Source organism: Malurus melanocephalus, unplaced genomic scaffold (genome assembly GCF_030028575.1).
Source record: "Malurus melanocephalus ecotype Western Australia unplaced genomic scaffold, MMel_1.1 scaffold_293, whole genome shotgun sequence".
Classification (NCBI taxonomy): Eukaryota; Metazoa; Chordata; class Aves; order Passeriformes; family Maluridae; genus Malurus; species Malurus melanocephalus.
In genome coordinates, this window is record NW_026623525.1 from 234482 (window position 1) to 255944 (window position 21463).

Here is a 21463-nt window from a genome sequence, read left to right on the forward strand (position 1 = left end):
ACAATCTGCTCAGGGAACCACGTATCTGTGCTGGAGGAAACACAACCCCCTGGCTGTTCTCAGCACCCTKCCCTGGCCTTGTGCTCCCCTGTTGCCTGCAAAAGCAAGTGCCTGATTCACAGAATCCCAGAATGGTTTGAGCTGGACATGACCTTAAAGCCCATCTCATTTCACCCACGGGCAGGGACACCTTCCACTAGACTAGCTTGCTCCAAGCTCCATCYRACCTGGCTGTGTTTTCACAGCCACACCTCACTCCATGATCCTGCTGGAAACATGTGACAAGTCTTAGACCAGTGCAATCAGGGGGGCTGAGCCCTGCTCAAGCACAGCAAAGCATTCTGCATTTCTAGCCATCAGGATGCAAACAGCAGGTCCTSAAATAAGKACCTCCCCAGCARCAGAGGCAAATAAAAATGGAGAAAYACAARCAGGCAGATGCACTTYTTAGCTTGGTGCCCACTGCAGAGGTCAGGTGTGCTGAGGGCAGGATCACAGAGYTGCCCAGTCAGAGGTGAGATGGGGAGAGGGAGGTGGGGCATGGAAGGGATGTGATCAGAGCAATAAATTAAATGCTCATCATTATGTACTGAAAACAGCTTTCAGCTCTGCACMGATTAACAATCCCAGACTTGATCAAGTTAATCATCTCATGCATAATTAAAGGCATTTGCTGCTGTGGCAGGCAAGAGACAATCAGGAKAAGCAGAAACAACAAATCAGAGCCATGACTTTTGCAACTGAGGCAAACTCCTGTCCTCGGTTCTGAACACTCATCCATCAGTCAGCACTGCTTGGCTGGCACAAGAGGGGATCACCATTACCCTCCCACCAGGCACTGGCACAGGTTTGTTTCACTGGCAGGTGTTCAGCTATGATCATCCCCATCCACAGGTGAAGTCACACAAAAAGGGCTGTTCTCAAATGGGAGGGTGTGCAGTCATGGATGTGTTTTCTTCCCCAGTTCACACAGAGCAGGATGTCACATGAAGGCAGGGACCCAAATTCAACCCCAGTGCACTCCAAGCTCCAACAGCTTGTACTCCAAGGTATTTGAAAACCAGCTTTTCCAGCTCTGAGGAGTTTTTGGAGCACAAGAACAAGCTGTGGTTTATTCTGTCTTTGTAAGATGATTAAAATAACTACACTCACATAGCTCTCCAGTGAGTACACAAGAAAAAATTCCCATCTTTGTCCTTAGAGCTGCAGGGGACATTACAGGGTCACACCCAGCAGAACACAACTCCTTTGGCTTGTAAACACAGTAAGTTATTGTTACCACAAGGACCAGAGAGGGAAGCCCATTGCAGGGCTTACACAGCTCACACTGTGTGCAGGTCACAGCCTCTCTCCACTACATGCTGGCAGCTGCTGCTCAGCAAACCCAGACTTGGAATCATGGAATGTTTTGGGCTGGAAGGGATCTTAAAGCCCATCTCATTCCACCCCCTGCCATGGGCAGGGACACCTTCCACTGGCCCATGTTGTTCCAAGCCCTGTCCAACCTGTCCTGGAACACTCCCAGGGATGAGGCAGCCACAGCTTCTCTGRGCAACCTGTGCCAGGGCCTCACCACCCTCATGGTAAARGTAAATAAACRAGGAAAAGACAGAAATCTAAAAGTGTATCCATACCAAATAATCATCTGGACGAATCCCAAAGAGCTCTCGGAAGTAGCGGAAAGCCACGGGGGCGTAGGTCTTGAACCTGAAGTCGGCGTAGTGGTGAGCTGGGGTGAGGTTACTGCCTTCGCTGCACAGAACACACACATGGGCAGGGCCTGTTACCATTCACCAGACATAGACAGTCACACTAAAGCTTCTGTGCATTTCAGATGCACTGAGCCTTGCWAAAAGACATCTGTGGAACAACAGCCACCACCTTTCTTCTGTGCTAGGACAACAGGAAAACAGGTTTCAAACTAGCTGCCAAAATCTATTCCAGAGAGTGAAGGAACAACCACTTGCCAAGAAGAATATATTTACACAGAGAACRTAGCTTTTATGAGCTTTGTTTATTCACAGTTAGAGAGCCCCCAGAAGGAGTTTCTTCCATCTAAAACATGGTGTAATTTGTGGAAGAAATTCTAGATGGATAGGTAGAAAGACAACTACGTAGGAAGGGTAACAAACTGGAGTGCACGGTACTGCATCTTGCACTGTGCTTCCCCGCAAGCCAGTGTACTGCAGAATCCAACACTTCTCACTGTTCTGTTTGTATGTCATGGTTCAGAYTTAAAACATTCAGAGCATCCAACTCTGATCTAAAGACAGATGGAAGCTCTCTTGAAAAATCAGTGAGAGGAAAAGAAATAATTCATGCATTCATTTTCCCCCTCTCCTTTACCTTGGGAAAAAGATGCTCTCCACCACATAGAAGTCCTGCATCAGGACATCTCTCTCTGGCTTGGAGCTCAGGTTGCCCACAGTATATCCAATCCCCAGCTGGATGGCCCCCTTCAGAGTGGATGAGGTCGTCTGGCAAAAGGAAAAGAACAGTYAGTGAGCATTTCACAACAGATTGTCACAATAACATCCCCTGCATTACAATACAGTCATGTCTGTGACTTCTGTGGGGTCATCTCAGGCACTACACACTGCTAACCATATCTACCCAGCAGCTCAAGAGATGAATTAGGGCTCCAGATTTGCTGTTTGCACGATTGTGCTGTCYAAGGGCGCTGCATGAGAATCTCAACCAGATTAATGACTACTAGGCTGTAACTTCTCTCAGCCCGTCACCCACACTTGGCTGCCAGCCCCCCATCCCAAACCCAAACCTTTTTGTAGGTGGTTTCCCCAGAAGCATCCACACTTCGATGGCCGATCCTCTTTCCTTGGCCTGGCTGTCCTGGCAGTGATGGGCCCTGCAAGGAGAGCACAGGGATGGTCAGGGCACAGGCTGAGCTGGCACCAAGCAAACAGAGCAGCACAGCCACACTCCCATGGCTGTATTGCACACAGGAATAATGAAGAAAACCCTGCAGAGTGCCAACAGGTGAAACTGAAGCTCTTTGAATCATATTTCCACTCAAGATGACAGAGTAGCAAAACTCCACCTGACACTCCCACTGTTTGCTGGCAGAGCCCTCAGCAAAGATGCCGAGCTCGGAAAAGATCCAGCTGCCAAGATTCCCCTGGTGCTTGACTGCGGTTTCCCATTGATTTAAAACAGTGATATATTAAATCAAACAGCCACAGAGATTTATTCTTAAAATCTCACACCCTCAGGTGTCACACTGACACATCGGGCTTTGCTGGAGGGATCAGAGCCAGCTGACAGGGAGARCCCAGCCCCACTCACACTGAGATAATCCATTTAAGCAGGATCTCATCTGTTTACAGTTCCAAGGCCGAGCCCACAGAGGGTGAGCCACAGGAACATCTCTTCCATTAGTTTTGCAGAGTTTACAGAAATGCTATAGACTGCCAGCATTTCAGGGTGATAACAAACCTGCTCCTGTCCCCTTCTCCAGTCCTACCTGAGTCTGCCTGGGCCTTTCTTTGCCAACCCAGGAGAGAGCAGCTTGTGGCTGCACCTTAGCCCAGAGTAACCAGATGTTGGGAAGTTCCCTGCAGCTTCTTCTGCAGCCCTAGGGACTCTGTACTCCAGCACCAGACAACACTGCACCCATACCCAGCTGATCCCAGTGGATCCTGGAGACCAGCAGCACACAGCTACAAATGCTGGTGAGACACTAGCAACATTTCAGGGTTTGCTACATTGCAGAACAGCTTTGGATGTTCCTTTGAGCAGCACGCAGAGAGATCCAAGGTCACTTCCCAAGTGACACTGTTCTAACCCTGTCCCTCTCGAGTGCTGCACAGATCCAGCTCCGAATTGCTGGTTCCAGCAGACAATGGGTAATTTTGCTCAGACTAAGAAGTTCTTTGTACTTTAGCTTTTAATCAAGAGCTTGTAGCTATTTCTGGTCAATCTGCTCGTACTTCTCGTACTAAGGGGCAGTCTGAGTTCTCCTTCAAAAATCCCATTTCCTATCCTATTTTATTAGCAAAGCCAGCCTTACTCCTGAGAACTCTTCAGCACAGCTCAGCCTCTCCTATGAACCTGGGGGATCCTGCTCCCTGCAAACCCAAGCTGTACATCCTGCCTTRCCAATGGCTCAACATCATCTCCCAACATGATGAGCAGACCCCGGCAGGGGGAAGCGACTGCCATCTTAGGAACTGCAGTGACAAAAGCCTCTTCCAATCCCTTGCTCTGCTTTTGGCTGTTTCCAGGGCAAGAAAAAGTGGACCTATTTGTGCATTGAAGGATGCAACCAGCTGCCACAAAAGTTGAGCTTGCCACTATGAATATTCCTGTGTAGGTACAAAGGAATYAAATGTCACATTCCAGGCAATTTTATGGGAAGATTTTGCTGTTTGTGTATACAAATGYTCATCATCCCAGGTGGGGAATGGGAAATTTCATCCAAAAAAAAATCATTTGAACATGATGCCCTAAACCATGAGTGTGGGTTTCAGGGAACAGCTTTCAGGCACAGAGCCTCCTACTAGATTCCCTGCCACCAACTGTGAAGAGTTTTGCTCCAGAAGGTAACAGTGACTCAGAACCTGTGACCTGGAATATCTACAAGAGGAGTCCCTGGAGATGCTCCCCTGTTTTAGGGCTTAACAAATCACAACCTCTCTGACTTGCTCCCACCACTGGGTAAAATCCAACACAGAGCCCTGGAGATGCCCAATACAAACATTCTCCAGTTAGCACCTCCAGGTGCTGGTGTGGAAGAGGGACCMTCAGTCACTGATGCAGAGGCACCATGGATCACACAGCCAAAACTGGCCATGTGAGGGGCAAAATTCCTCCACATCCCTTCCATGGCTGTGGTGATGCCAGTGAAGGGACCCTGGACACCTGCCACTAATTTTATTTATCGCAAATGACAGACAGTAATTTTTAGTAATCTCATATGTATCTTGAAATCCAGTTTTGCTCAAAAAAGGCAGGCAGAACAGTTTCCTAGAACTCTGTGTTCTCATTTGTCAAGATGGGATTGTCAAGCCTAGTTTTATGTATCTCACCTCAGTGATGGCTGTCTTCTTTGGGCCCAAACCTGCAGAGAGAAGGGAAGAGTATCAGGAAAAGTAGGGACATCAAATAAAAACCCAACCCAACCCCCAAAWCCCTGAGAAAACAGCTCAGTGMCTTGTCTTTTCAAGTATGGCAGCCAACCTTTAGAGCAGGTGGTTTTGCCTGGTTTTCAGCTTCACTAGCGCAGGAATCCGACGGTACAGAAGTCGCCTGAACTATTTCATATTCAAAGCACAAAAATGCACTTTTTTTCCTAGCAATAATATTTCCTAAAGGCTTCAGAAAAAAGTCCTTGTAAATCTCTGCTGCCCCTTTAAGCAATGGGTCCACACAACGCTGAAGAGTCRGCTCCACTCAGAAGCCCAGAGAGATGCTCCTGAAGCTACTTTCCAGCCAGTCAGAAGGCCCTTGACAAACTATATTGATAATTGAATCTATTTATAGAATCCAATGTCCATATATATCACACAAATGAATGCATCATTTATCTTTACCACTGCCTTGGGAGAAGCCACTGCTGCTCCATTACCARCAGTGGAAATCAGGGGTTTTGCCTCAAGCTTTTAGATATAAAAAGAGCTGGAAACACAGGCCCAAACCCTCTGACACGAGACCAAGTCCCATTTCCTAGCCTGAGTTTGTTTTTTTGAGTTTTTCCGAGTCCAAGTTTGCAAGAAGCTCCTTAATTTCAGACAGCAGTGACCACAGGCTCCTGTGTGGAGCTTGGGACCACGAGCTCCAGCCGAGCTGGAGAGGATCCTGAGAGGATCCATGAAGGATCAAGAACTGCTGAGRAGGAGCTTCCCACATTGCCCCAGCACCTCTGTGTGCACAGGCCAGCTCTCAGGGAGAGTCTCCTGCACAGAACACAAATCCAAGGKTATTGGGGCCTGCCTCCAGGTACAAGTCTGCCACTCCCGGCTCCTATCCTACAGCGTTCCTACAAGCACAGATCCTTATCAACTYATAATCCTTCAGAAAGGGCTTAATTTTGCAAGAGACCATTGAGTGGAGCTTTGAGATCATCTGCACTCAAATTAGGGGGTGGTTTGCTCCAGAGGGAGTGGATGTGTTCTGTCCCTCCTGGCTGGAGAGCAGCAAAAGCCCCACAGCACCCAACTTGTGCTGTTCCAGCATCTCCCCTATTTGGTGAAGGAGGAACTTCAATGGTTTATTTGTGGTACCTGCTCAATCCCCTCAAGAAGAAGCAGGGATGCTGCTCCAGAGCTTGTTTCAAAAGGAGCCTGAGCAAGAAGTTGGGCATAACTTCAGYACCTRAAGGGGCTCCMAGRGAGCTGGAGAAGGACTTTGAACAAGGCCCTGGAGGGACAGAAAAAGGGGGAATGGCTTCCCACTGACAGAGGGTAGGGTTAGATGGGATTTGCAAAGAAATTCTCCCCTGTGAGGGCAATGAGGTCTTGGCATAGATTGCCCAGAGCAGCTGTGGCTGCTCCATCCCTGGAAGTGTCCAGTGGACGGGGCTTGGAGCACCCTGGTCTAGTGGAAGGTGACCCTGCCCATGACAGGGAGTGGCACTGGATGGGCTTTAAGGTCCCTTCCCTTACAAGATTCCATGATAATGGGATGACAATAACACCCAGAAAGTGTGTGACTCAGTAACATTTTGGAAAGTATTTCAGACTGTGGAGAGCAAACAAGCAAAAGACCCAACAAAAGCTCCTTGGTGATCCCAGGTGAGATAAAACTGCTCTGGCTCAGAAGTGCTGCAAGTGTCTCACCATCCTGATCTCCACAAACTGGGTAGTCCCTGATGAGAAATGGGTCTTGTCACAGGGCATTTGGAGCCATCTACAGAGCACCCCCCGGCCTATAGCCCAGCCTGCAGGGCAGAGCCAGAGTGGCATGAGAAGAGCCACTTCTCGTTATTCTCTTTTAAACAGTGCCCAACTCCTGCATCAGGAACAGTCACTGAAATGTCCCTCCATGTGTCACACAATCCCGCTGGAAACAGGCAGAGGGAAGTGAGCAGAGTAGGAACCTGTGGGGTACAGAGCAGCTCCCTCTGTCACACACCCAGGCKGGGTCCCCTCAGCCCAGGGGTTGTCACTGATGTGGGCAGGTGACACACACCACAAATGACATGAACCCCGTCACTCCTCCAGCTCTCAGACTGCAGCACCACATGGCCCAGGACCACTGCGAGCTCAAACTGTGCTGAAAAATTAGTTCTTTGGCCTAAGCCACCAGAATTTTGTGATTATTGAACAAAACACCAYGCAGTGGCCCTTGAGAGTGGGAAATGAAACTCTGAGTGAGCATTTGGCTAATGAACTTCCAGGGCACAAGCTGAAGCAGCACTTCCACACCACTGGGAAATCCAAAGGAACTAATGCTACTGCAGATTGAGCACTGGAATCACTGGGAAAGCAGCACAGCCGAGAGCCATGGGCCAGGGGAATGTGCCCTCCCTGCACGGCTGCCACTGCTCTCCTGCTGCACTAATCTCGTTTCTGCATTTGTCACAATTCCAGAGCAGGAGATTATCTTTAATTTTGTAGTAATTACCACAAGCTGCTTTCATTCCCAGCTTTTAAGTGTCTGCTGCTGTACACGTACCAAATGTGGAATCAACACCGACTATCCACACACAGGAAAGGTATYGGCGGCAAGAAACCACAGATCTCTGGGAGAAATAACGCTTGAGGTGAGCAAGAACAAACCCAKCAAAACTTCCCTCTGCCCCCACCAGTAATAAAAAGCAATCAGCTTTATAAAATCAACTTGTCTAGGCAGAGAATGTAAAAATCTTCCACTGGTTCCTCTGTGCACGGCACGCGGCTGTGCTCGGCTCAAACAAGCTGGCAGATGGCCTGGCAAAACCTGATTTAACTCCAGCTCCGGGGGTTATAGAGCCACGAGGCAGTGCTGGGGTTTGTGGGAGCACTGCTGTGGGGAGTTTCAACACTTAACAAGCTAATTGAAATGATTCTTATCCGATTTGGTGTGGCTTACGAGGGTGTGCTCAGAAATGTGATGTGCRGCTCTGGAGGGGAAACACTGAGATGAAACCCCAATTTTCTGCCCTGYCTTCAGTCTGTGCCTGGGCTCTGCCAGGCACTTCATGCATGCTTGACCTGCTGCCTTCAATTCTGTTCTCGTCTGTGCATGGCTTTGAGTGACCCCGTCCCAATGCCTGAGCTTCTACASAGCCTCTGAAATAAACACTTCAGTAGCAGCATTCAGTAATTCCCATCTCAGACTAAACTTGTGTTTTTTCCATACTCACAGTCACATCAGCCTTCTCCACCACTAAGCTGACACCCTGCAGGACAGGGGCCTCCTGGAAGGCCTCAGCACAGGAAAGGGCTCAAGTTTCAACTCTACCAGCCAGAGGAGCAAAATCCCCATGAGATAAAGGTGGTGAGGCTCTGGCACAGGTTACCCAGAGAAGCTGTGGATGCCCCATCCCTGAAAGTGTTCAGGGCCAGGTTGGATGGGGCTTGGAGCAATCTGGTATCTCTTCCACTTCCTCCAAAACCAGTTGAGGCAGCTTGACTTGACCCTTCATTATCAAAACAGGCATTAGAGGCTTCTGTCCACTGGAAAGGAATTTCTGAAAAAGTTTACAAAAATCCAGCAGAAGTCTCATTTAAGATCATAGAATCCCAGAATATCTTGAGTAGGAAGGGACCCACAAGGACCATCAAGTCTAAGTCCTGGCCCTGAACAGACACTCCAACAACCCCACCCTGTYCATCCCTGGCAGCGCTGTCCAAACGCTCCTGCAGCTCTGGCAGCCTCGGGGCCGGGACCATTCCCTGGGGAGYCTGGGCAGCGCACATAAGATCTAATAATGAAGTTTTCTTTATAAGACAGGTCTATAAACACAGATATTTATTTATAAATTGTAAGTATTTGATGCTATATGATGCCCTAGAGAAGTMAAAACAATTCTGAATAACCAGCGGACTCCTTTCTCTGATCAGAACTGCTGCTGCATCTTTACTAAAAGCTACAYTTTATTAAAATGTTTATAAGGATATATAATGTGACTGTAACTAAAAATATGTGAAGATATAAATGCCACATAAGTTCCTCGGCTGAAGGCTGCAACAGCATGACTCCCCCAGAAATCCAGCACACCAGAGACCTGCAGTTTGCCACTCACTCCCAGCCAGGTCTAGTGGAAGGCRTCCCTGCTGACRGCATGGGGATAGAACTGGATGAGCTTTAAGGTCCCTTTCARYTCAAACCATCCTGGGATGAAATCCTGACAAGTTACACACACCCAAAAGGACACCTGTATCTCATTTTCCACTCTCTCCGTTGAGAACAAGACAATGTGACACACCTGAGCAGCCCATTTGGACAATAAGGGGAGGTGGACTGTAACCAGRCCATTATGATTCCCTGTTCCATCAGATCCCTAAACACAGACTCCCCCGGTCAATGCCTTACAGGCAAAGACAGAAACAAGAATGCCAAGGCAGGAGCTGTGGAAATTAAAGCYTCTACACATGTGCTACAATCAAAATACAGGCAGAAAGGCTGGAAATTAAATGCATCCATCAAAAGAGACAGCTGGTACTGCCTGTAAGGGACTGCTGGTAAAAACAAATTAAAATTRAGGGGGAGTGGGGGAAGGCAATTCAGCAAATCATGGAATGGTTTGGGTTGGGAGGGACCTTAATGCTCATCTTGTTCCACCCCCTGACATGGGCAAGGACACCTACCACTGTCCCAGGGTGCTCCAAGCCCCATCCAACCTGGCATTGGACACTTCCCAGGGATCCAGGGGCAGCCACAGCTGCTCTGGGCACCTGTGCCAGGGCCTCACGACCCTCACAAGGGAAAATTTCTTTGCAATATCCCATCTAACCCTGCCCTCTGGCAGTAGGAAGCCATTCCCCCTTTTTGTGTCCCTCCAGGCCCTTGTCCAAAGTCCTTCTCCAGCTCTCTTGTAAGCCAGAAAACATTCCTGAGCTGGGAAGCAGCCCCTGAGCCAGTGTGGCAGCCAGCCCAAGGAGCCAGCATGAGCATCAGGTTGTATCTCYAGACAAAGGCAAAAGCAACCCCTGAATTTCTTCTCACACTCCACATGTGTGGCTCCAGTTCTCAGCACACASAGCAGTGGCACAGGGCAGTCCTGGGAGGGGAGAGGACATCACAGGGATCAAGAGCCAGACTCTYAGCAACACCCCAGAGAAGGCAGTTGAGCACAGCCTGCCCTTCCCAGGCACCTACTTCTGATCACTAAATGTATTTTCTTCCCATAACTCAACACAATTAGGTTCACATGAGAAACATCAAGTAAGGCACAATATTAAATCAAAAATTTGTTTTTTTCTCTCTTTAAATGTGCCATGTCTTGGCAGAAAGAGCTGTAGCTGTTCTGCACCCTGGGCATGGATCACTGCTCCTGCCATCTGAGAGCTTGGAGAAATAATACACTTTGCAATAAATTCTGCTTGTTATRTAGAACCTACATGAAGCTTTACCACCTAAATGTATCTGTTTTTCCCTGGAGCACTTCCTGACTGATTTTTGGAATCATCCACACAAAACTGGTGCTGGTTGAACCCAGCCAACCCACTCTACTGCCAGGTTCACCCCATCATCAGAGCTCAGGCAAGGCTGGCTCCATCCTGGTGCTCAGGTAAGTCTGGCTCCATCCTTACAGGCAAGCACATAGGGGGAGGAGAGATCTGGCTCTGATGCACCTGCAGCACRGGTAGCTCAACATTCCTCAGGATACTTTGGCCAGCATCCAAAGTCCCGCAGCTATTTGCAGACAGAAATGCTGGCGACACTGCACAGCATCCAAACTGGGCTACCAGGAGCAGCCAGAGATAAATAATCCCATTTAATCCCACCTCAGCYACCCTGACCTCCCCCCTGTCCCCTGCTCCTGCTCGCCACCCACACCAGCTCTGTGCCTCGTTCCAAGCACGCAGGAGCCACCTTCACAGAAAATGACATTTGCACACCAGAATCTGCTGTCCCAGCTCCATGTGCTGCACTCTTCCCCTGGCTTTTGTCTTGTTTATCTGAGCAGAAATGCTGGGGATGGGAASAGCATGGCTTGTACAAATAAATGGCTTGCACAAATGAAGGGAAGGAGCTTAATGCACAGGCTTGGCAGGCCGGGCSGTAGGGCACAGACATGCTTTTCCACTAAGTGCAGACAGACAGGTGCAGGAAGCCCCAGCCACCCCTTTCTGACCCCCAAACTCCAAAAGCTCTCCCCTGCCAGCTCCCAGGGATCAGCACTGAACCGGTATTTTACAGCCCAGCTTGGCTGATCAAAGCAAACTTCCAGCTTATGGAGCATCAGCACTGCCAGAGACTGCCACAAAGGGATGTTCTGCAGTATAGGCACCTACCAGCCTGGTTTATTTTTGGGTTTATGCAGAAACTCTTTCTGCCTCAAAATTAAATCCATTCATCCCAGCTCAAGAGGCMGGGCAGAAGCTGGAGGATGCAGGAGGGGAGTTAACACGTCCCTTCCTCATCCTCAGCTGCAGGTGCCACCACATCCGGGGTGCAGCCCTCCTCGGGGAGCTGAGCCAGGACATCACCACGCTGGAACGTTTCCTTGACAACTCCCCAGAAAAGCACTTACAGAGCCAAAGCCCAATTACAGTGAGGAACGAGCAGGACAAGACCAGGGAAATGAAATTCAAAAAGAACTGATTTGTTTTCTTGTTTCGGATCAGCTGCATGTAGAAAAAGGACAATTTTGGAGTGCTGAGCCCAAGTGTGTGACACAGTGACAAAAAGCAAAACAAAAATCTCATCGAGAGCAGCACACAATAGCTGCCACCCAGCAGCGGAACAGGCTGCAGCCTCTCGGCTCAGTAATTATGCAATCCAGTGGGATGTTCGGGCAAACATCTGCTCCATGGGAAAGGTGCAGCCTTATCTGAACACCGTGTTCCTGCTCCCTTCCACGTGCCGGTCACAGAAGGATTGTGGAGTGGAAGAACACACGCTCCCCAGCACGTCCCTCCCGGGCAGCAGGGGCAGGAAGGCCAGAGACTCCCAAGGTCAGGCACACAGCAGTGGCGCTGGAAACGCCGGTCTCTTCCCAGCCTATGGTTTCTCTATTACARCCTGCAAGTCCAATCTGCCTACCAGCACTCACAATAAAGCTTGAGCAGGATTAGAGACAGTAAACATGGAACAGGAAGCGTCACCTCTGTAGGACAGAGCCAGTTCTGTGCCTGTGACAACACTCAGGCACAGAGGTGCCACACAAAAACCACAACGCCAATTTAGAGCAGGGCCATAAAAGGCTGAAGGACTTTGAAGCCACATTCCTCACAATCATCCAGAAGAGCCAGAGCAACATTCAGCTGCCCTTACCTTTGTTCAAGGGTAGGATAAGCTTCAAATCCCCTGCTAGCAGGTTCCAACCCACCGACTCCACTCACTCGAGCATCTCCTGCTTGCCCAGAGCYGTGGCTCAGCAGCAACAGGAGACAGAACCTCCTACTGCCTTTCTAGTTGTGTTGCAAAACCACTGGGGACCTGAATATAGCACATGACCCCAGGCAACTCCTGGGACTCTTTCTSTGTGTTCAGATGGAGCTTTCAGCTGCAACAAGGTCCTCGAGAACCATTTCTCAAACCAGAGAAAGCACAAGGCAGTGAAGGAATTCACTTGCCTCCTTCATTTTCCAAGATACCCCATCTCCCTGCCTGCAGACTCCTGCTGAGAAGCAGGATCCAGGACCTTTAACATGTCCTAYCTATGTGCAGGGAAGGAGGCTCACCTCCATCTTCCAATACACTGCTCTCCCAGTGCCACTAATAAAGTGGAAGAAGCTCAACCTGACCAATCTGAGGTTACACCRTGCCTGCCACAGCCAGTACAGTAGTTTTCTCCCAAACACCCACGTTTTGCAGCATGGCAAAGCTCAGGGCTTTGACTGCTTGGGGCTTAGTGTCAGCCCACAGCACCTCCCATACAGGTAGGGATTCGTGCTGCTGGAGTCACTTCACCAGCCGAGCTCCTTTAGGAACTTGCTGGCTCTGTGAGGATACCTGCAAGKCAGGTGCCAGGCAAAGGACAGGGAACTGCCAGCTGGAAAAAGGATATGTTCACTGTGGTGAATCCCAAAATTTCTTACACTGATGATTAGCACAAGATATTGTTACTGAGAGGACAAACCCCCTTTAGAGCAGGAGGATGCCTTGCACAACAGCTTGGCTTCCTTTCCAATATTCCTTYTCTGGGTATCCTGCAAAGGATCTCAGCCTGTCTGGGAGAACACTGGCAAGACAAAGAAATCATTCCAGCTGCCTGAAGGATCAGCACAGCAGATACCAAGAGGGTTGGACTGCAGGCTGCATGAGACAGTGACAAATTTTTCCCCCCTATTTATCTCCGAGCCTGTGTCATAGAGGGCTTTGCACCTCTGACCAGGAGGGATTGGCCAGATTATGCRTAACTTCCACCATTTAAGTGTTTTCCTACAGGTCCTACCTCAAAGAAGATCATCCCCTTGCTCATTCACCATCAGGAATTATTCTAATATAATTTAGTCTGAGAATARAAGAATGCAACCCACAAAAGATATYCACCTGCCTACATTTTCCATTTCCTGACATTCTAAAAAATGTGTTSAAGTCCAGTTACTACAGCCACAGAAGGTAAAGAAATCTACTTGAAGTTTTCCCAAAACCACCAACCACAACATCATGACATAGAGATGTCATCACAGTCAGCAGAGCTTTAAACCCGTGGGATGCCAACATCCCAATCAACAGCAGTCTCCAAAGGGAAAACAGCTGTTCTGTCTGCAGGCCACCCTTCACACAACATCCCAAAGATACACCTGGATTTTAACGAGTAGGGTATTTCCTGATTTACTCCGTAGCCAAAGCTGCTCGGCTAAATCCTCTAAGATTTAATTCCATTCTGGCTAATGTCACCTGACAGAGATTTTCTGAGGGTGCTCAAGCACTAGAGACTTGAAAGGGGATTTCAGAGCAAGGTTACATATAACATGCGTCACCAGAGATAAAGTCCTTGTACCCAACCTGATGGAGCAGCCAACAAACTCYTTCACCAAACATTTCCAGGTTGCCATAGGTGCTGCTGACAATACTGTAATGTAGAGCTTTGAATCGCAACACTGAGGACAAAGTCTGGGTGGGAAAGGAGGCAGGCACATCTCTAACTTCTGCCTGTTTCAACAACAGATATCCAGGCAAAAGCATCAGGATGCACTTCCAGACCAGTTTTTAGAGTGTGAGTTTGTGATACAGCTCTCAAAGAGCACATCCTCTGCACAACTCGGACATGGTTTTCAAGATGACCAGGTACCACTGAAAACACACAGTTAAGAAAAGCAGAGCAGTGACACATCCTTTGAGAAACCAAAGGTTGGACTTGATGATCTTGGGGGTCTTTTCCAACCTCAGCGGTTCCATGATTCTATGACCTACTTACTTCTGAATAAACCCAAAAACTTCTAAAGTTTTTGCTGATGCAAGAAGGAGCAATCCAAGCTCTCCAGGCTGCAGATACGGCTCATCTGAGCTGATTTCTCAGCCTCATTCAAAACTCACTCCTTCAACTCTACTACTTCCTGTCAGAGTATCCTACTACTTCTCATCAGAGTACCTACCCAGCAGCACCTCACCACCCTTGCTGCCTGTGCTTCTCCTGCACCACCCATCCAAACCCCACTGAACAACAAAACGAGGGCTGGCCAGCTCTTTAGGAGCAAACTCTGTTTAACCCATCCCAGCTACCRCAAATTCTCTCCTCCAGGTAGACTCAGATGGATTTGGGGCTGCATCAAAAGAATTGCGACCAGCAGGTTGAGGAAGAGGATTCTGCCCCTCTGCCCACTCAGGTGAGACCCACATCTGCAGAGCTGCCTTCAGGTCTGGGTCCAACATCAGGAGTCCAGAGGAGCGAGTTCAGAGGAGGCCACGGAGCCCTCTGCTCCAGAACCAGGCTCGGAGAGCTGAGAGTGCTCACCTGGAGAAGGCTGCAGGGAGACCCTGGAGCYCATCCCAGTACCTAAAGGGGCTCCAAGAGAGCTGGAGAGGGACTTTGCACAAGGGCTTGGAGAGACAGAAAAAAGGGTTTCCCCAAGGACTTCCCACTGCCAGAGGGCAGGGATAGATGGAATATTGCAAAGAAATTCTCCCTTGTGAGGGTGGTGAGGCCCTGGCACAGGGTGCCCAGAGCAGCTGTGGCTGCCCCACCTGTGGAAGTGCTGAAGATCAGACTGGATGGGGCTTGGAGCAACCTGGGATCATGGAAGGTTCCTGGGGTGGAATGAGATGAGTGTTAARGTCCCTTCCAACCCAAATTATTCCATGATTCCATGATCCCTCCCCTCCCTGGACATGCCAASACCTCCTCTCTTCCCCAGACTGAGGGGGCTGGTACCCAGGAGGGGTCCCAAGCCTCCAGTTTTCTCCCCAACTGGGATTCTGTGAGCAAATATCCCCCAGAGTCGCAGCAGCTCTGGACAGACAGGTCCCTGTGCTGTCAGACCCAGGAATGATCTCCAGGGTAAAAGCTACTGACTCAAGGTGTAGGGAGTTTGGATTAAGAATAAATTTACGTTATTGCTCATTACCATGTTATTTTCTCACCAGCCTTGCTAAGGCTGTTTCTGCTCTCTGTGACTCAAGTGTTTTGGTTGGGTGCTCCTGCTCTGTTCTCACAAAGGCACCTGAACAGATGGAACAAAGCAAGCCATAGCAGAACAAGCTCAAAAGATGGACTGTGCTGCCACAAATCATAACTCAAAGTTTCAACAAGAAGTCTCTCCTCTCCCTGGGATCCTGGCTGTAGCATGGCAGCTAGTGACTCAGCTAGCAGCTGAAAATAAGGTACCTAAAAAATAATGACATTTCAWAAAACACTTCTAGAGTTCTCAGCAAGAAATTGAAACAGGTGAGACACACAAAGAGGGCATGAACAGATAATCTGGTGCCCACTGTGGGCTATAGGGAGGTCTCAGTTGTATTATACCAGTGATCAGGGACAGCCTCCTCCAGCACAGTCAGCCACAAGCTGAAGGACAGGCTGGTTCTAGCACAACCTACAGCCTGCTCAAAGCTGGGGCAGGAAAGCAGCTTCTCCAGCCTGGCCTGGAAGATYTGCACTCAAGAGGCTGAGCCAGGCATTTATTACTTCTATTTAATCACATGCAGCAATGCCCATTTATTTATGCATTTGGGAACCAGATCTCCAGACTCTGCACAAGTATGTGCCCAAAAAAAGATGCAAAAGAAGGAAGAGCAAAATCCAAAAGAACACTCAGGCTCCCAAGGTACTGCTCAGGCAGAACTGAGACTTACTGAGCTGGTTCTCCCAAAGTATTGCAGTCCCTCCGGTGCTGAGGACCCTGCAGATTTCTGGCACTGTTTTCTCTGAGGCTGAGCACACACTTGTACCCAGCACAGCCACAAATCCCTCTGGGAGCAGCACCAGTTTGGGCTGAGCTTGCACAGGGCATGAGATGTGCCTCACCCTTGGTATTGCAGCACTTTCATAGGACAGAGGAGTGGTCAAGGTCTCTCTGAAGTGATGTAGTTTTCAGGATGTGTCTGATAGCAGCCTCTTAAAAGGTGAAAGGTGAAAGACAGCAACTTACCTTGGAGCTGACCCCCAGCCAGCTGGGTTAGCTCTCTYTCCAGAGCTTCCAGATCTTGGGGTGTGTGTTTTGGAGCAGCCCTTCTCCAGTGAGGGAGCAGAGGACAGGCATTCCTTAAACACAGAGAGCTACAGCTATAGAATACTGAACTCCAAACACAAGTGACCACCTCGGGAAGAGCCCAGTCTGGCTGCCCACACAGCTCACACATGTGATGCATTGACATCACTTTGTAAGCTCCAGATGCAACTGGGAACAACTTCTGGTCTCCCAGGTGCTAAAACAGAGCCCTGAACCATGAGCAACTTGTGCCCTTCTCAGGGCTTTATTCAGCATCTGCCCAGCACAAGTTAAAACCTGGGATGCCATATGAAACACATTCATTAAGATTGGAAAAGACCTCCAAGATGATCAAACCCAACCTTTGACTGGAGCCCACCATGCCCACTAAACCATACAGCAAAGTGCCATTTCTACTTGGTTTTCTTCCAGGGATRGTGACTCCACCACTCTTCTGAGTAGCCTGTTTCAAGGCCTAACCACTCTTTCAGTGAAGAAGTTTTCCCAGTGCCCAACCTGAACCTCCCCYGGGCCACTTGAGGCCTTTTCCTCTTTCCTGTCCCTTATTCCTTGAAAGAGACCTGGCTGCCCCCTCCTGTCATGGAGTTGTAGAGACCTAGAAGGTGCCCCTTGAACTCCTTTTCTTCAGGCTGAGCTTCCCCAGCTCCCTCAGTTGCTCCTGGTGCTTCAGCCCCCTACCGAGCTCTGTTCCCTTCTCTGGACATGCTCCAGCCCTTCAATRCCTTTCTTCTTGTGCGGGGTCCATAATTGACCCCAGGATTCGAGGTGGAGCCTCAGCAGTGCCCAGTACAGGGGGACCGGGTGTGCCCTGGTCCTGCTGCCACACAACACAAGCCAGCAGCATGGAGTGAGCTTCACTTTAGCATTTCTGAGCTGCACAGAAGAACCTTATGGGCTCTTTAACACTGTTTGCTAAGACTTCAATAAAACAAGAAATTAATTTGTTCCCCTGAACCAGAACAACACCAGTCTGGAGCAGCCAAACACACACTGCCACTGACCTGCGAAGGAGAGGAGGAACAGCACAATCTGCTCCTGTGTTTGGAGAGAAACAGAAGCCACAGCCATGCACACTGGTATCAAACATTCGCTTAGAAAAGCTTCTCCAGGAGAACAACCCAGCCATGTGCTCAGGTTTCTCCTCCCAAACACCAGCTTTCTGGTTTATGGTGGTGGTTGTGGGGAGGCAGGAAGAGACGGAAGTGCGTGGTGACACTGGYCAACACTAACACAACAGCTCTCAGTGGGGAATAAAGGATTCTGGAGGCTGACATGGGCAGTCCCATGGCTTAARCTCCATATTTCCTGGCTCCTAATCCAGCAATCTCCCTCCAAATCAGATGGCTTAAGCCTACAGCTCTGTCCCCACCAAGCAGTGGGGCTCCCCAGCCCCACAGAGGAAGCAAGGCAGGTTTGAGCAGAGGAGTTCTTTTCACAAAGCACAGCACAAGGGCAGTTGGAAGGCTCARAGCAGCTGAGAGCTGAAGGCTGTACGTGGGAAGAGGAGAAGGCAGGTGTGATGGAGCAAAACCATCCTGCAGGTACCACAGCTCTTTTTAAGGATGGGCTTGATCAAGCTCTGCAGCTTTGGATGGGGCTTCTTGGCTCCCTCTTCACCAAAATGGGAGCAGTGGTTTTGCCAGAGCCAAAGGTGAGTCATAAGGCAAAGTAGGTTTGGACACTGTTTTCTTGTCAAGTCAAAAGCAGGAGCTCTGATAGAAAACATAAAGCACCAGGCAGCACTTGCTACTTCTGCCTGCAACACACTCCTTTTCCCTTCAGATGAGCAGCTGCCATTCAGACACATCCCTTCCTCCCACAGGTCTTGAATTAAGTCATTTTTCACCCCACCTCACCCTTACAGATTAAGCTGGTTTTTACCCAACTTCACAGCAAAACTTGCATTCAAATTTCATTTCTTCAGCTGCTGCAAAAACCCACCTTGTTTCTCTAGGTTACAGTTTGTTCTTCATGCTGAGCACTGCCAGCCTCCTTGCTCTCCCAGTTTTCAGTTTAGATAAAAAATAAATGCAATCTTTGTGTTTTAAAAGCTGGGAGTTCAGTATCTCTCYGAAATTGTTATAAACCTCAATTCTCATGACCTGTAGAAGCTTGTGCACTGCCATCCCACCCATAAAAAACCAGAGTTTGCACATATTAAACCAAGTTCCTCCTAAATTGCCAGGTTTCTCATTTTCTTTAATAAGCATTTTCTGGCATTATCAGTCCAGAAGTCACTTTCTCAAAAGAGTGTCCCAGATAGTTAATCCACCAGCGACTCCTGCCCAATACTGAAATGAAAACAAACATCTRACCCTCTGAGACTACAGAGGAGAAAGACTGTGTCAGCATTTCTCTACCATCAAAATTAATTTAAGCCTGAAGAGATGCTGGGTTAAGAAGAAATATCCTGGAATTAAAAAAATATGCCTATCAAYCAGTATGAGGCTGCAGCCTCACCTTGAGGGCTGGGGGTGCTTTTGGCAAGATCAGAAGTTGTTGGAGTGTCCAAAGGAAGGACTCAGAGCTGGGGAAGGGTCTGAGGAGCGGCTCAGGGCTCTTGGCTTGTTCAGCTGGAGCAGAGGAGACTGAGGGGAGACTCCTCGGGGGCTGCAGCTCCTCCCGAGSGGAGGCGGAGGGGCAGGGGCTGAGCTCTGCTCTGGGACAGGGCCAGGAGCCCAGGGAACGGCTGGAGCTGTGTCAGGGCTTGGSATGGATCTCAGGGAAAGGTTCTTCTGTCCCCAGAGGGTGCTGGCACTGCCCAGGCTCCCCAGGGAAAGGTTCTTCTGTCCCCAGAGGGTGCTGGCACTGCCCAGGCTCCCCAGGGAATGGTCCCGGCCCCGAGGCTGCCAGAGCTGCAGGAGCATTTGGACAGCGCTGCCAGGCACAGGATGGGATTGTTGGGGTGTCCTGTATAGTGCCAGGGGCTGGACTTGATCCTTGTGGGTCCCTTCCAGCACAGGATATTCCAGGATTCCGTGAAAAGCTACAAAATGCAACACAATATCCATCTCTTGAAAAACTTATTTGTCTTGTAATGTAAATCAGAATTACAGGGGGAAAAATAATTAAATTAAGAAAAGGTAATTGTTAACCTTCCAGATTTCAGCTCTTTATCACTGAACAAACAGTCCCTACCAACTACAAAAACCACTCCATAACATGCCCTATTTAAAACCCTAAATAATGCTCACCTGTTAGGCAAGAGTGAAACCAAGGCCTTATTTCTGAATTRCACCTCAGCAAGTGTCTGTAACTGAGCATGTCATTAACAGTGACAAGCACAGCTTCAAGACTTCAGCTTCATTTTCTGCTCTCTGTTCCAGCTTTGAAGTCAGGGACTATTTTACATCTCTATAGTTTGCATTTCTGCCAGCAAATGCTCTTCGTTTTGTACACTGCCCCCGTCAACACACAGCCAGCCAGATGGAGAGAGTGGCACCYAACACGTACAGAGAGGAGGAAAACTGTCATCTTGCAGATGACACCCAGTTAAAAGTGACATTTAAAGAGAAGATAAGCGGTTTCAGGTAATACATCTGCCCTCTCGGCTGCACGTGGGACTGAGCACACCACCCCTTCATCCTGGCACAGGGACACAGAACCAGCTACATTGACAGAAGAGGTGGAATCAAGAATGCAGAGAGACAACTAAGTTCCACATCAGCATCCAAGTGGAGTGACTGTGACTGCTGAAGTGTCATCAGCACATTCAGGGAAGGAGCACTCAGCCAGAGGATTTTAGCCAGCTGCCTCCCTTTGAAAAATGCAACAACGGACAATTTTATACTGAAAAATCCACAAAATCTGGTCCATCAGATGTGCAGAGAAACTACAGAAAGARAAACTACTGCAGCATCTTTGTCCTCAGCTGCTGCATCCTGCTCAAAGCAGAGACTTTGGCAATATTTCCTTCTGTCTCTGCCCAGGTCACGGAATGCGCCAAACATGACATGGCACAGCACAGAGATGGGCAGATTTTCCCAGATTTTTTAGAGCAGTTAACAAAGTCCATCACTTTGACCTTGCAGATGACTCTTCCCTCTCCACTCATTAACCCCTGTGATAAATACCATCAGTGTCACAAAGCCAGGGTGAGCTCCAGCTCCCAAACCCTACACTGGGAAGAGAGCTGTGCATYCTATGGGAAGACCTGACCAGTGGCTTATCACCTTAATTTTACTTTGTACAATACACACCTGTGTTTTTAGGCCTTATGCCAAGCCTGAACAATTTTCTTCAATCCCTCAGTTTTTCAGGACCTGAAGTAATAAAATCAATGGATAYCAGAGGTGACAACTGACTGACAYTGGGCTGTCCCCTCTGTGGGCTTCACTTCAGACAAAGTGGTAACAAAACTGAGCAGGGTCCAAGGGAKAAACCAGCCAGGTCCCATCTCAGCTGTTGTGACTCTCAAGATTTTATCAATTGTGTTGACAAAGCAGGATACCCCACTGTGGATGACGTGAACTCTACCAGAAATCACCAGTRTTTGAACAATGCTCTCAGGCACTTGGTGGGATTCTTGGGGTTCTCCTGTGCAGGGMCACGAGKTGGACTCAATRATCCTTGTGGATCCCKTCCAASCCAGGAGATTCTATGACTCTATGGTTTCAGGCACTGAAGTCTGCAGGGAGCCTCACAGGACTTTGGAGATGAGGCTTGAGCTTTCAAAGAACTTCACAAAACCTCTCAAAAAAAMCTCTCAAAAGTTGCTGATTACATAAAAATACTCAAGT

At 48.9% G+C, this 21463-nt stretch overlaps 1 protein-coding gene across 10 annotated transcripts in view; it reads right to left on the bottom strand.

Moving 5' to 3' along the window:
* PIP5K1C (phosphatidylinositol-4-phosphate 5-kinase type 1 gamma) overlaps window positions 1–21463 on the bottom strand; it is a 49481-nt gene that overhangs the window by 18702 nt on the left and 9316 nt on the right. For 9 of the 10 annotated variants that reach the window (XM_057376876.1, XM_057376874.1, XM_057376878.1 and 6 more), the window contains exons 2-5: window positions 5046–5077; window positions 2780–2866; window positions 2347–2477; window positions 1635–1752 (exon numbers count right to left, since the gene is read on the bottom strand). In XM_057376876.1, coding sequence (XP_057232859.1) covers window positions 1635–1752; window positions 2347–2477; window positions 2780–2866; window positions 5046–5077 — 368 coding nt within the window. Of the gene's footprint in view, window positions 1–1634; window positions 1781–2346; window positions 2478–2779; window positions 2867–5045; window positions 5078–21463 lie in introns of those variants that run through there. The other variant, XM_057376882.1, reaches the window with a different exon arrangement.